Below are 14,708 nucleotides of genomic sequence, written 5' to 3' on the forward strand. Positions count from 1 at the left end.
ACATTTGCAACACTTGTTTGCCAATTTCCCTTCTCTTTATGCACATTAAACTGCACATCAAAACATTTAGAATTCTAATTACCGGCAGTACCTGAAGGCAGCACGGTGCCTTTGTGTTCTATAAAATGACCACTAGATGTCAGTTCAACTCTGAACCCACCGTGCAGTCAAAACAAAAAGAAATGGAGTTTGAACTTTAAAAACTATGACAATTGATATTGTGTCTCGTGCTAAAGAGAGTAGACTCTGTAATGAGTCATGGTGGCATAATTACAAGACTGCAGCCTAACTTAATTTCTGTTGCTGATCCGCATTCTTATGAATGTGTGTCTGCGCGAGGCTCTGCAGCCACTTACAAATAAGCAAAACAGAGATCACACGAGCCCCGCCTCTTTGATATCATAAACAGACTGTGTAAAGCAGAAACTAACCAACCACGGAGGCTGGAAAACCCCCCCGGACACCATCACCGGAGAGCATCACTCTAGTCTGCATCGCGACGCCGCTCGTCTGTCCGGTGTCAGGTGGATGGATCAGCTGCTGGGCGGGACTCGGCAGACAGCTGGAGGAGAGACAGCTTGGATATCAAGCGTCTTGATGGGAACATCCGCCCGGTTACAGCATTACAAATACGATATTTCCAGCAATTCTTCTAGGAGCTGAGGGGAATACACGTTATTAATAGACTCGGTTATTCGTCTTGTATGGAGCGGAACAACCAATTTGGAAAGTGCGTTTCATTACAGGCTACAATACGCAGTTTAGCAGAATGCAAAAGCTGCAGAAGAAAGTTAGACATCTGACAGACAACTGCGTCAGATAGTCTGCTGCGACTGGACTGCAATCATGTAGCCACTTTTTTTTTTTTTTTAATGTATGAATTCAGAAGGATATGCCATTTGCAGTTGCTATGCAGGACACTTTGAAGAGTAGCTCGTAGGTTGTGAGGTGAACTCTCGGTGCGGGGAAAGCAGGACAGAGAGGTTTATTTGCGCTCCCGTCCACGTCGTTTGCAGCTTCTGCCACTCAAGCCAAACATGGCAAGACTACGGAGGAAAGCTTGCATAGCCCTGTTTCTCTTTACGCTATTCATCTTTGGGACCATGATGGGGCTGAGGACCCTGAAGCCCATTGACGGTTTCTCGGATCTGGCTCCGGGCTTGGAGTTCCTGCCGATGATAGAGGGGAAGATGGACCGGAGATCCGTGTCCCGTGACGCCACCGCGCCCTCGGGTCAAGCCCGCCCGGCTGGCAGCAACACCAAAGCAGTTTTGTCCAACTCCGGACCCGAGGGGTCCATATTTTATGATGTTCATATTTTTTACTACACTTGGTACGGCAACCCACCGATGGACGGAAAATACATCCATTGGGACCACATCCTGGTTCCACACTGGGACCTCAAAATCGCATCCAGCTACCCGAGAGGGAGACACGTGCCACCCGAGGACATCGGCTCCAGTTTCTACCCCGAACTTAATCCGTACAGCTCGAGGGACCCGGACGTGTTGGAGTCCCACATGGAGCAGATAGGGGCATCTGCTGCAGGTAGGCTACAGTTCAGAGATGCACCTGCATTTCTTGGAGAGAGAAACAAAGAGCTGAGTGTTGTCCGGCCTCTATAAAGCTGCTTGAGGGTCAAACAAACATTTTCAGCACCACACATCGCCTGGTCAGCTCCCTGCACGCTCAGCTCGAAGTCCCTAAATATCTGCTGCAGCGCTTTCTTTCTGCTGCACAGAGAAACTTCATCCATTTAAAAGCTCCATTAATCAAGATATCAACTTCTTAGTTCTATAATATGAGTAGACTACCTTCTGTGTGGTTCAATTTAGTTTTTCTTATTATCAGTTTATCCCTTAGGGCTGGGTAATACCAGGATATTAATAATTGTATATTTGTTTTATATTTATATGGAAAAGACCACATTTAATAGTCAAAGTGATGTTCAATGCAATGAGCTGTTCCGCTTTAATTAAATGAATTAGGTAAAACAATAACACAATATGGATTATCATTAGGATAGGTCTACATTTCCACTGAGAGTCAATGAATGTGAATATCTGTGTAACTTTATTTAATTAGTTAGTCTCATTGAGATCAAGATCTGTTTCACAAAAGACCACCAGTGTGTGTACAAAAGAAGAAATGTAACAGTATTAAATGTTCACACAGCCTTAATGTCCCTTATCTCCATTCTGAGAACTTCAGGCTTAGACCCTGTTTTTTGGACATCTTGTGAAATATTTATCATTATGTTGTTAGTCTCTCCAAAAACTTGTATGGCTTCCCTAAAAGACAGCGAAGTCCCGTAGCCTGGTGTCGAGTAACCTCCTGGTGCGTCCAGCTGTCAGCAGCCTACACAAGATAGGCCCTGATGTTTCTGTCCCCGCGGCTCAGTAGGTTATTGTACACCATGCGGAATGATGACCCGGCCAACTATCCCTTTTGAAACCTCACCGCCCGGACAGATGGATCATGGGAGTGCTGGCTCACAATGCTCAGTTAAAATAATCCATTTAATTAGACACCACAGCAAGCCAAACTCTAAATACTTTCATTTGGCTTGATGACTGATTCCCCACCACTTCACAGAGGGCCATTAATAAAATGAATCAGCAGTGGCCATATTCTTAATACACACAGACATAGTTGGATGTTGTAATCTGATAGTCCCCTCAGCTCCACAGCAAACAAACATACATTTAATGAATTAGCTCTGAGTGCATATTCGATGTGCCAGATCCTCTCTGGCTAAAATGTTTCTCGTCGCACACACTCGAACTGTGTGAAGAGATTGCCAATGAAAAAATACATAATAAATAGTTCAAAGATGACAAGTGCATATTCATCAATCAGGTGCAGGATGTGGTTGACGGGCAGTTAGACATTTAGATTAAAAAAAGAATCAACTCTCCACCGTATGGCCATGGATGAATTATTGAACAGACCTACCAAGCTACAGGCCCAAGGCTTCAGGGGGCGACTGCGCAAGAGCCTCTCTTAGAAGTTAATGTCAACATTTGTTATGGACAACAAACAGCAGGCTTGTAAGAGTGTTCCTATGTCAAAGCAGGGACCATTAATAATACACCAACAGCATTTGTGCAACACAATGACCACAAAGAGATGACCAGAGATGCAAAATGGTCACAAAGAGATGCAAAATGTCCAAAAAAAGAGGAACTGCAAACGTGTCCTGTTTCTATTAAGGTGGGACCCTTTACATATCTGTGCCCAAGGACCCATTATCTCATAATCCATCCATGCAGACATCATCTCACCACACACTTTACCAGCATCTGTCTGCTCCAATAATATAGGGTAATTACACATCCACTGTAATTACCCTAATGGATTACCAGGGCAGAAAATTCCCAGCATGTTCAATAAAAGAACAACTGACTATGTTCGCTCAATGGTCCCAAATGGGTCTGTAAAACTGTATGAATGGCTGCAGGAAAACCTCACTGTAGATTAATGAAAGCTCCCGTTTCTCCCCAATAGGTTTGTCAGCATTTTTTACTTTTTACAAGAGCATGGAATCATTTAAACAATGCCTAAGATAAAACTTATAGAGGTTCATGTGCATTTAGGACATATGTTCTCAGCAGTAGATGCTCTATGAGGTGTTACCAGCGTCTTTGGTCCAGAATGGATGATCAGACTCATGAGTTTCTGTGTGTCTCCAGGGGTTCTGGTCCTGTCTTGGTATCCTCCCGGCTTTGCTGACGACCACGGGGAACCCTCTGAGGATTTGGTACCAGCTGTACTGGATGCTGCATATAGACACAACCTCAAGGTAAAAGGCATCAGCACATTTTGATTGTGTGTGTGTGTGTGTGTGTGTGTGTGTTTATTTTTCTTCTATTTGAATATATTTTACCAGGTGAACCCCATTGAACAAGCCTTTTGCGAGGAAGACCTGGCCAAGAAGGCAGCATAAAGAGAAAAACACGAAACAACACAAAATCAGTTAAAGCAATACTAAAAACACATTATAATAAAAAGACAAAATACAAACCTAACTTTAGATTCAGGTTGTTTAAAATAAATACATCAAGCCAGATACCTATATATTTGTACCAGGCAACACGTTAACATGTCTTCCCCTGAGCTGTAACAATGTCCGCAATATCTGTAAGCAAGCATCCGAAAACAACATCCACATAGTTTTATCTGAGTTTAGTGCTTTAATATTAAAGGTTAACTGTATTTACAAAGTGTATCTTGGAGAGATGAACCACAGCTGTACAACATCGTATCATCTGCATAGCTATGATTAGTTCCATGCGCATTAAATTATGTAGAGAAAATAAAAGTAGGCCGAGTACAGGACTCTGAGGCACTCCATTAAATACAGTAAGCAAGCTTGATATTTGCCCACTGACTTTCAAACACTGCAAACTAAAAGAAAACCGTAGAAAGGCAACACCAAACACAGAACATGTGCCGTGTGGTAAGTCTTCCAGCTTGTTGAGCTTAAAAGTCAATACCTGGAGAGATATTTACTATTTTATTTCTGAGTGGTTGCCAGAATAAGAACGAGGCTGCGGGTTGATGTGTACATATTCTATTATCTCTCCATCCATTCATCTCACAAAGAGCACAGTGACACAGGAGCTAGGCAATGATTAATGATGCTTTACTGAGGTGAGTAGAGAGCTTAACACTGCTCATGATAGTAATCTCAAAGCAACCAAGTTCGCCAGTTCCCTCCAGCTCCCTGGTTGGATGACTCAGTGTGTGCTGACAGAACCATCCTCCAGGCAGCTGAAAGAAAATGGTTGAAATCAAAACACCCTGATGACCTCCTTGCCTTTCAAACTCTCCTCTCCTCTTTCTCTTCTTCTATTTCTGAAGCAAGAAGCGCTTTCTCCTCGATCCCCCCAGTCCCCCCACCTCCTTGTTTCCCTTCTACCATGCCACTTTGTTAACTACTTTGTAAAAACTTACCGACTGACATCTACTGTTCACCATCCACATCGCTTCCCTCCACTCTAACTTCTTCTTCCTCTCTCCGATTGAAGTTCTAACCCTCATTACCTCTGCCCGCCCTGCCACCTGCCCTCTGGACCCGATCCCCTCTCACCTTCTCCAGTCTATTGATCTTGACCTTTTCTCACCCATCTCATCAACACTTCCTTAAAAGCTGGTTGCTTTCCAAACCCTCTTAAAGAGGCAAAAGAAACCCACACTCGACCCTTCTGAAGTGAACAACTACAGACCTGTCTCTCCTCTTCCATTTCTTTCCAAAATCAACTCTTGACTTACCTTGTCATCTCCCGCCTTGACTACTGCAACTCCCTCCTGGCTGGACTACCTTCATGTGCCATCCGACCTCCACAGCTCATCCAGAATGCAGCAGCCCGACTGGTCTTTAACCCAAGTTCTCCCACTACACATTCCCTTCATTGGTTACCAGTAACTGCCCGAATCTGCTTCAAGACACTAGTGCTGGCCTACCATGCCGTGAATGGATCAGGCCCTTTCTACATCCAGGATATGGTCAAACCACACACCTTTACTTACTACACCCAGCTTTACTTCACTCTTCAATCGGCCATTCGGCTCGCTGTTCCCTCAATGCAAGTGGGACCCAGATACCCCTTCTGTTTGCTATCCTGGCTCCAAAATGGTGGAACGAGCGCCACATTGAGTAGGTCAGCAGAAGGTCTTCATAGACTGACTTTATTCTATTGTTTCTGTACGTAGCACTTCATTTGGTTTGGCTTATTTGAAGCTATTGCTCTGCACTTAAAATAATTTCACCTCTTTGAAGCTAATGCACTTCTACTTGTTCAGAGTTTGAATCCTCACGATTGTTTGCACTTATTGTAAGTCGCTTTGGACAAAAGCGTCAGCTTAATGTAATGTAACCATTGTGCTGTGGTTTGCTTTTGTCACAGGAGAGTAAGGTTGAGAGCTTTTGAACCCGTTTTGGTGCGTCCTATAAAGCTGTCTGTGCTGCTCAGGGATTTGATTCCGGACGTTTGCAGCTGCAGTGACATCTCCAGAATTAAAGGTTGAAAAACAGGTCAAATAGCTGCTGCTGCTGCTGCTGGATCAGTTGTTCAGTGGGGATTGAATGAGCTCGGGAGCACATCAGCAGGGTGGAGAGGTGGGGGGTAGCAAAACCACATGACCAATTTGCCAATTAGGTTGGAAAATGGCACATTGAAGGAAATAGCTGCCGTCCATGTTGGTCTATCTGCCTCCTGTCACTGTATGGAGGGCTTATTAAACTTTTACAGGGAAAGCTTGCTCCTAATGCGATGCAAATCATGCCAGATGCTCTCCAGATAATGATAGAGAGGAAGTGCAAAGAAAGATAACAGACTATGATAGTGATCAGAGTTGGAGGTGTTTTCCCTGTAAAAACGCTCTAAAATGAGCGTTAAAAAAGATACATTATGTGTTGATGTGCATATTAAAAGCTACCCAGAAGCTTTCTCTATGCATTTGAAATGACATATAAGAGAAGGCCATTAATAATTTACCGACAGCATATGCACAACACACTAAATGTTTAAGTAAATAAAAAGCAGCCGGATAACATTCATCAGCATTACTGTAAGGTTTTGTTAAGTGTAAGTATTTTGATAATCAATTTGTGGTTTTAAGAATTTTTTCAAGCAAAGATAAAACGAAATGTCTCCAAAACCAAAAAGATATTTATTTCAATATCTTTGGGTTTCAAGATGTCATCTGTGAAGTTGTGATGTCCATAAGAAACTTTGTGGGGAAACAAACACCTCTTATCTTACCGAGTAAGATTCATGTTTCTGTGCTGAAGTCAGCAGGTTCCACACGTTATTGTAATTTGATGCATGTTCCTATTTTAACGTCACTGACTTGTATTTACAACTAGCTGAAGTTATCACCAAGGTTAATTACGAAGCAAAGCCATTGGAAGGATCAATATAACACACTTTATTATGACGCCAGTGTTTGTATCCTGATGCGAAGATACAGATCATTTATTTTCCAGCAGCGATGTGACACATGTTGGCCTCGTCCTCTGCATAAACAACTCCGATGAGAGGCAGTAGGTTTGTCAGGCCAGTCTGTCAGATCTCATATCGCGTTTGTTTAGTCTGCTGTTTGGCTGCAGGCAAAGAAATAATGTATCTGTGCGAGTGCAAGACAAGAATGCCTGGATTAGACATGCAACGCTGAGCTGATGACTTTTTTACACAAAATGCTGTCAGGAGTGAAGCTAATAGATTGAATGTAATGCCTTTATTGTCATGAGTGACTGAGCAAGCATGACATTTTCATTAAAGAAACGCGGAGGAAATGTGTGTGAAACCAGACCGTGACATGCTTTTCTATAAATCAACTGAACATTTCAGAACCTCATTGACGTAAGAAGGAAGTGCTGTCTCATGGAAGCATGTAGGAGGTCACCATCAAACAGCAGAGCAGAGAAACCTTGAGAGTGTTTTCTTTCTGTATACAGCAGCATGTTGAGAGCGTCCCAATCCCTCTGCTCAGAGGGACATTTATCTTTGGAGTTCTTCTTCTTGCATGATTTCAGAAAAATGCTGACAAGGTAAAGAACTTTGACTCGGATCATTTGAAGCTCGAATGCAAATGTTATAGAGCAACAACTTTACATTTCTTTGCCCTTTTCTACTGAAAGGCTAAATGGAGAGAGGGCAGCCCGAGTGTGGAGGACAGATGGGTCCACAGGAGCAGAGGCAACAGCCAAAAATGTATCAGATCTGCTTTTAGTCGCAAAGTGGCTACCAGCCAATCTGAGAAATGCTTGTGAGAATGAATGAGCAGTTTTGTTATGAACCAGCAGACCCTTGGAGAGTCTGATATACACGCATTACTGAAAAAGGATTAGCAAATAATACAGAGATAAGAATTAGGCTCAAAAATCCATAATCTATAAAAAATGAAAATGTATTTTCTGCGACAGAGGGATAGGATAACAGTCCATATGCACTTTGTTCTCCCATATGATATCTTCGTCCTTCCGTGTCCCGTGCCGTCTTGTCTTGTTCGTCACAGCAGCGCTCCTCCTAACCGAGGACGAGGATTACAGGGAGCTCGGCTGTCCTCCTAACTAATTGCTTGACAGCATGAGAATGAGCCTTTACAGTGGTTTTATGTGACTCACTGGGGCATGAATATGGCATTAACCTGATGCATGACTGGATGAACCTTTTGAATATATTTAGGAATATACACCATCAGAGTGAGAGAGCAATATAAACCAGAGCTGCTACTGACTAAGATCAATTGTTTTGTCTATAAAATGTCAAAAATAGTGAGAATTGCTTGTTGTAATTTCAAGATGAGGTACTCAGATTGTTGAATATAACAGTTCAGTTCAGTTTAATATTATACAAAACAGAGAAAAGTATCAAATTCTCACATTTTAGAAGCTGGAACCAGAATCTTTTGCTTGTAAAATGACTTAAACGATGCATCAATTATCAAAATAGTTGCTCGTGAATTTTCTAAATCTTCACATTTGATTGGATCGCTCCAAATTGGCAGCTAAGCGAATACAACGTGACTGTTGCCCTCCACCAACGCTCTTCTCAGGCCTGCCGAAGACTGGGGAAGTTGCATGCAGAACGTAGTGCTATATGGAACTGAATGCTCACAAGTAAAAATTGAGATGACTGGAAACAGGTGCAGAACTATCTCACCAAAAACAAATCCAACTTCCATCAAACAGGCAATCCCACACCTCGCAGCTAAAAACACACTGACCCCACTTTTCAAGAAAAGCAATGTACCTTTTCTTACATAAGTTGAACAGTGTTTCAGCAGCACCCACACACTCGTGTATGTTGCACGGCAGAGCTGGAGAGCAGATCACATGGAGCCTCCACAGCAGAGCTGCTGCTCGACCTCAGCTTGAAGAGGAGCTGAAATAGTCCTTCTGCCCAGGGGAGGGTGGGGGAGGTTTGATGGGGACAGGGTGGGGGGGTGATTGGAAGCTGGAGCAGAGGGGAAATGTGCATCATGGGTCCCATGACTCAGTATGCCTCTCTGAACAATCTGCACCCTGAGGGGCTGTAAATAGGCCGTGTAGCTGCATGTACACAGGGGAATAATGCCCATTGGTGGCCTGCGATGGCATCAGCCACACTTTGGTTTGACCAGAGTGAAACTGACACTCTGATCTAATTGTTATAACTGGACCTTCATCTTTGTGTTGGCTCATATCCCTCCGTTAGTGCTTTCTGCGTGACATGGCACTTAATTTCACTTTGCTCAGCATGAATCAGGCTGGGGTTGTTCCTGGCTCATGCTGTCAATGTTTATGAGGTATTAAAATGCGTCGACTCTGTCTCATTTATTTCTAAATTACCACAGAGTAATGGGCCAGTGTGTTTGGAAAATGAGCTTTCTAGTGGCCTGTGTTCTGCTGCAGTGAACATGAGACCATGACAGCCCTCCCCCCCCGCTTCTATGGATGATAATTATATGGCTGCATATCTCACAGTTTTTCAAAATAGGTTTGTATTTGATCTCACTTTACTAGGCTATTACTTTCCAATAAGTCCAGAGAGTTATGGCTTCACAGCTGTTTCCAGGCTATGATTTACTCCAAGGATCTTCCTTCCTTTGCTAGCAAAGTGCATCGTTCGCCATCAAAATGCATGTTTTGTAGCACATAAAAGCACTTAGCAGTGGCTATGTTTTTCCTGCATCTAGCAGACTCTTTATCTATATACAGTTTTAAAGTATTTGCTAGGCTTAGCCAATTCCAAACATCACTTTAATCCATTTGTACACAAAAAAATGATACGTGTGCTTTAAATCCTGCAGATTTGCTATGAACATTAATGCTTTTTAGCTGTGCTAACAGTGCGGCTCTGTGGATGGGAACGTCTGTCAGGCGACTAATCCCGACTGAAACATCTCAACAACTATAAGATGGATTGCGATGACATTCAGCACAGACGTTCATGGTAGAATTCATTCTGGGGGGGGGGGCTTAATGACTTTGTTGATCCCCTGACTTTCCCTCTAGCGCCACCAGCAGACATACTGTATGTGGTTTTAAGTGTAATGTCTCTGCAACTATGGAATTAATTACCATAAAATGTCAGGATGAATTGTAATAACATTTCCTCTAACGCAAGCTTTAGGTCAAAAATTAGATTTTGATTCTTGTTGAAGCAAAAACTGGTCTAAATGCAGACTTTCATTAGGTTTAAAAAAAAATCAGGAATAAGAGAGACATCATACAACATAGGTGATGTCGCTCACTCGATGACATCTTACATCCATTTAGTTGCTGTTGACCTCCAGCATCTTAAAAAGCCCTTTTCCTTCACATTGTCCCCCTTGGGTGTCCACTGCCAGAGAAGAAAAGTGTTTCACTTTGATCATGCATTATTCAAAGTCTCACAATCCTGTGGCCGTTCCTTAAAACATTCAACTTAAGCACTTTTTGTGTACGCGTCACATCAGGTCCCTTGTTCCTCTGCTGCGTTTGTTCATCAATTGCAAACACCCGTTTCTAACGGCGGCATCAACTGAACGTTACGGAAGTCTCCAGAGGGGCAGCACTTAGGGCGGAGAACATCGACAGCGTGACCGAATGTGGCAGGAAAATGGAGTGAAAACATGGATCTTTTGTCACATCCTGTCTAAAAGGATGTGCTTGAGTGGGTAACTGTTGTACAAGTTATACTCATTTGTTCATACGGTTTTTTTTTTTGAAAACATGTAAACAAGTGTTACATGGTACTGGGGAAGAGAAAGCAGATGCCTGATGTCATGCTATGCTTTTAGGGCCACACAAGTTCAAAAGGATGCATGACTAACTCGTTTTTTGCAGAATTGAAAAGGTAGAAGTCTTATTATGGAGGAAGAATTGGCAGTCCGATCAGCTGAAACAGCGATATCATATAATATGCATCTTATTGAGCCATTTCTTTCCTGGCAGCTTCTCAAACTTTAATTGAAAACCATTTTCCCTGTTGTCAGCCCTCTATGAGAAGTCTCTCCTTAAAAACTGAATGTTGATTTTAACTCAATAGTCGCTAAGGTCGTCTACGAGCGCCGACTGTGATATCGTTTTTTTTAATGGTAGTAATATGATAAAACTAACAATTGGTGCGTCATGTTTTCCTAGGTTGCTTTTCACATCCAACCATACAGAGGACGAAACGACCAGAGTGTGCATGACAACATCAAGTATATCATCGACAGGTAGGCTGCACTTCTCCATCACCGACTCAACCTAAATAGAAAACCATTAAGATTTCATGCACAGTTGAAAGAACATTAGTTACTGAACTGACATACTTTAGAAAGCATTTCTGATTATATAAAGGCTCGTTTCATGATTTATGAATGAGCTTTTGAAGCAAAAGCAATTTTTCTAAACGTTAGTGTCAAGGTTGCTTTGAAAGGCAGATGAAAATTAGCCTGCATGACTAAAGCCGGCACATTTACATGATGGACTCAAATGCTAATGTATGTGCAATTTAATATACAGTTAATTAAATATACAGTTTCTTATTTACACATTCTCACATTTGCTCAACATATTTGGCTCTCTAGTAGAATATAAAAATAAATGATGTGGGTTTACACAACATTAAGCTGTAGGCTACAGTATGAATTTGTAATGACATGGCTTGTTAAGTGGTTTCAAGGTTCAATGTGTAAGAAATGCCAGAATTCAAACATAAACCATTAAAAACAATGAACTAACGTCATCAACAGAATGTGAAAAGGTCACAGTGTTGACGTTATGTCAAAGACGTCTGCGTGTTGTGTATATATCTACAGAAGCTAGCATGCTAACAGCTAGCTGTGCTCCGTCCTGTCTTGTAATACCACTTGTTCCTCTAGAGGCGATAGTGAGTCACTGCAGCTGCAGTCTGCCTTCAGTACAGAGGGAGAAGAAGTGCAGCTGCCTGACTCACATGTACATATCACAGCCGTTTTCTAGTTTCTGCCACTTTGGATGTAGTCAAACTAGCGTAACGTTACACGGACTACAGCCCCGGTTAACATCAGTGCCCCAGTAAACACAGATGATCAGCTCCACATGAAGATTATAAAACAGCAGATGTTTTCTGACTCAGAGTTTCAGCAGTTTGGTAGAAATTCGGTATTGTTGCCCTGCAGACTGACTGACAGGCAGGCAGGCAGTAAAGGAGTAAATGCACAATATAAAGAATAAATTAGAATACAATAAATATGCCAAACTACTACAAATAAAAGATGAACATTACAGATTGTATGGACTCAGTTTAGAGGTGAAATACTGGCCCCTATTTCTTTGGAGCAGGTGGCTCAGAATTACACATTGAACCTTTGAGTGCCTTCAGGACAAAATAATATCCATTTGTTCCCAAGAAATAAGATTTGGGCTCATCAATGTGAGCATTCCTCTTGTGTGTCTTGTCCACTTCACAGGCAGGTATTGCCTTTTCTCTACCACCAGACTCAGGAGAAAGTTTACATTCTTAGCCCCACTACTTTGCCGTCAAGCCTCGTAAATTGATCAGTAAATCTGGTGTAAAGAACATAGTTGATGAAGTCAACACTAACTTATGATGTTGTTGTTGTTGTCTTTAAAAAGGTACGGTGACCATGGAGCCTTCTACAAGTTTACTTCCAGCACAGGGAAGAGTCTTCCTCTATTCTACATCTACGACTCCTACCTGACTCCTCCAGAGTCCTGGTCTGAGTTCTTGTCTCCCACCGGCTCCCACAGCGTGCGGGACTCGGCCTATGACTCCATCTTCATTGCCCTGATTGTGGAGGAGCGCCACAAGCACGACATCCTCGCAGGGGGCTTTGATGGCATGTACACTTATTTTGCTTCCAACGGTTTCTCTTTCGGCTCTTCTCACCAGAACTGGAAGGCAATCAAAGCTTTCTGTGACGGCAACAATCTGCTGTTCATCCCCAGCGTTGGACCCGGTTACATCGACACTAGCATCCGGCCGTGGAACAACCACAACCTGCGCAACAGAGTGAACGGTCGCTACTACGAGACGGCCCAGCAGGCGGCGCTGAATGTGAGGCCAGACGTCGTCACCATCACATCTTTTAACGAATGGCACGAGGGCACGCAGATCGAGAGGGCGACGCCCAAGAAAACAGTGACCCGTGTGTACTTGGACTACCAGCCGCATGGACCCGATCACTACCTGGAGTTGACCCGCCGCTGGGCAGAGCAGTTCAACAAAGAGAAGGAGCAGTGGCTCATGTGAGCTTTCATCACTTGAAGTGGCATGCTCTAGTGGAAGTGTGTGTAGTGTACACATGAAGGGGAGGACAGAGGGGAGTGAATGTAGACACTGGTCAGTACAGATGTGAGAGCATGAGGACATGCGTTTACCTTTAACTTGACCGGATGTTTCTGCGCATGTGTATTTTAGTGCACACATACAGATGTGCAAGAATAGGACTCTGTGTCCGCGGTGTGACTCGTCTCTGTTGAGTTTCTGAGTAAAGCAGCGTCGCAGGTTTATTCTGGGGACGTTCTGAAACGCTCTGGAGGCCGACTCTGGTCTTTCATTTCACTAAATGCAACTTAAAGAAGAATGGTCTCAAACACAGAGAAAACCGTTACCATGCGAGGGCCTCGCTTCCCGCTCTACAGATAAATAACAGAATTGATTACAATAACCAGACACTTATGATCGTCTCATCTCGTCTGGCGGTCACATGGAACGAGACACTGATCATCTCTTTACCACAGAGATGACTTGGTGTTTTAAAGCAGCACGTAGACGTTAAGCATGCAAGTGACGAGAACAGTTTAGCATTTTGGAAAATACTTTAATTCACTTTCTGGCAGTTACACGAGACGATTGATGCTCGTCTCATATCTGCCTGTTAAATATGAAGCTACAGCAAGTTAGCTTAGTTCTGTCCAACAGCTAATTTAATAAAAACACATTATACCTCATGCTTTATTTACCTCAAGTGTAAACAATGACATGTTGTGGTTTTACAACTATTCTTTGGCCAGATGACTCTCTGCTGGTTGCCTGGCAATGATGCATTATGGCTACTTCAATCTTCTTATCCAAGTCTCGGCAAGAAAGCGAATGTTTATTTCCCAAAAGGTCAAATGTTATTTTGTATGATTTGAAATAACATTTCAATAGTTGTTGTAATATTGTTCGAGGCTTGCACCAGTGAAACCCTCTTCGAAGAAAGGAAAAGTATATTAGTTGGTAGGTAAAATAAAATACCCTTAAAGTATTTATAACATTCAGATTGAGAGTGTCAGAGTATATTAATCCATATGGAAGTAAAGAGGCCGTTAAAGCGTAGTTACGCTAAACTTATGGTTGTAAAAAAACTCCTAATTTTGTTAAATTGTTCCCAATATTCACAAAGTTACCTGATAATTAATCTGAGTTTTGGTTGAATTCCCTTTATGTGAAGAAGCCATGTTCATCGTGAGCACACGTTACTTTCTGTCACTTCCAGTAGAAACGACAGAATCAGGAGTTCAGTGTGAAGGCCGAGGCTCAACGTTCAGAGCGGCCGTGTGAACAACAACTTACCGATTACTGCGGCGCTCTGCTATGATGCGATTTCAATTTGATGAAATCCTGCTGTGTATTAAAGTCAAAAGGTACTTTCAGAACGGCATATTTCAGAATAAAAGTACGTTGGTTGTGACGGGCGCTTCCGAGTGGTTTCTGCTATTTCTCTTGAAAAACACTGAACTTCCAGACACCTGCAAATAAAGA

At 42.7% G+C, this 14,708-nt stretch overlaps 1 protein-coding gene across 1 annotated transcript; it reads left to right on the plus strand.

The window, feature by feature from the left end:
• Positions 1 to 544: 544 nt before the first annotated feature.
• On the plus strand, positions 545 to 14,524 carry LOC115020842 (glycoprotein endo-alpha-1,2-mannosidase-like protein). Its single transcript, XM_029450854.1, has 4 exons — positions 545 to 1,548; positions 3,693 to 3,802; positions 11,114 to 11,190; positions 12,575 to 14,524. Exons 1-4 carry the CDS (start codon positions 1,038 to 1,040, stop codon positions 13,209 to 13,211), a joined length of 1,335 nt encoding a protein of 444 aa, XP_029306714.1. The 5' UTR covers positions 545 to 1,037; the 3' UTR covers positions 13,212 to 14,524.
• Positions 14,525 to 14,708: the final 184 nt, after the last annotated feature.

The sequence above is a fragment of the Cottoperca gobio genome, chromosome 16, assembly GCF_900634415.1.
Source record: "Cottoperca gobio chromosome 16, fCotGob3.1, whole genome shotgun sequence".
In the NCBI taxonomy this organism is placed as follows: domain Eukaryota; kingdom Metazoa; phylum Chordata; class Actinopteri; order Perciformes; family Bovichtidae; genus Cottoperca; species Cottoperca gobio.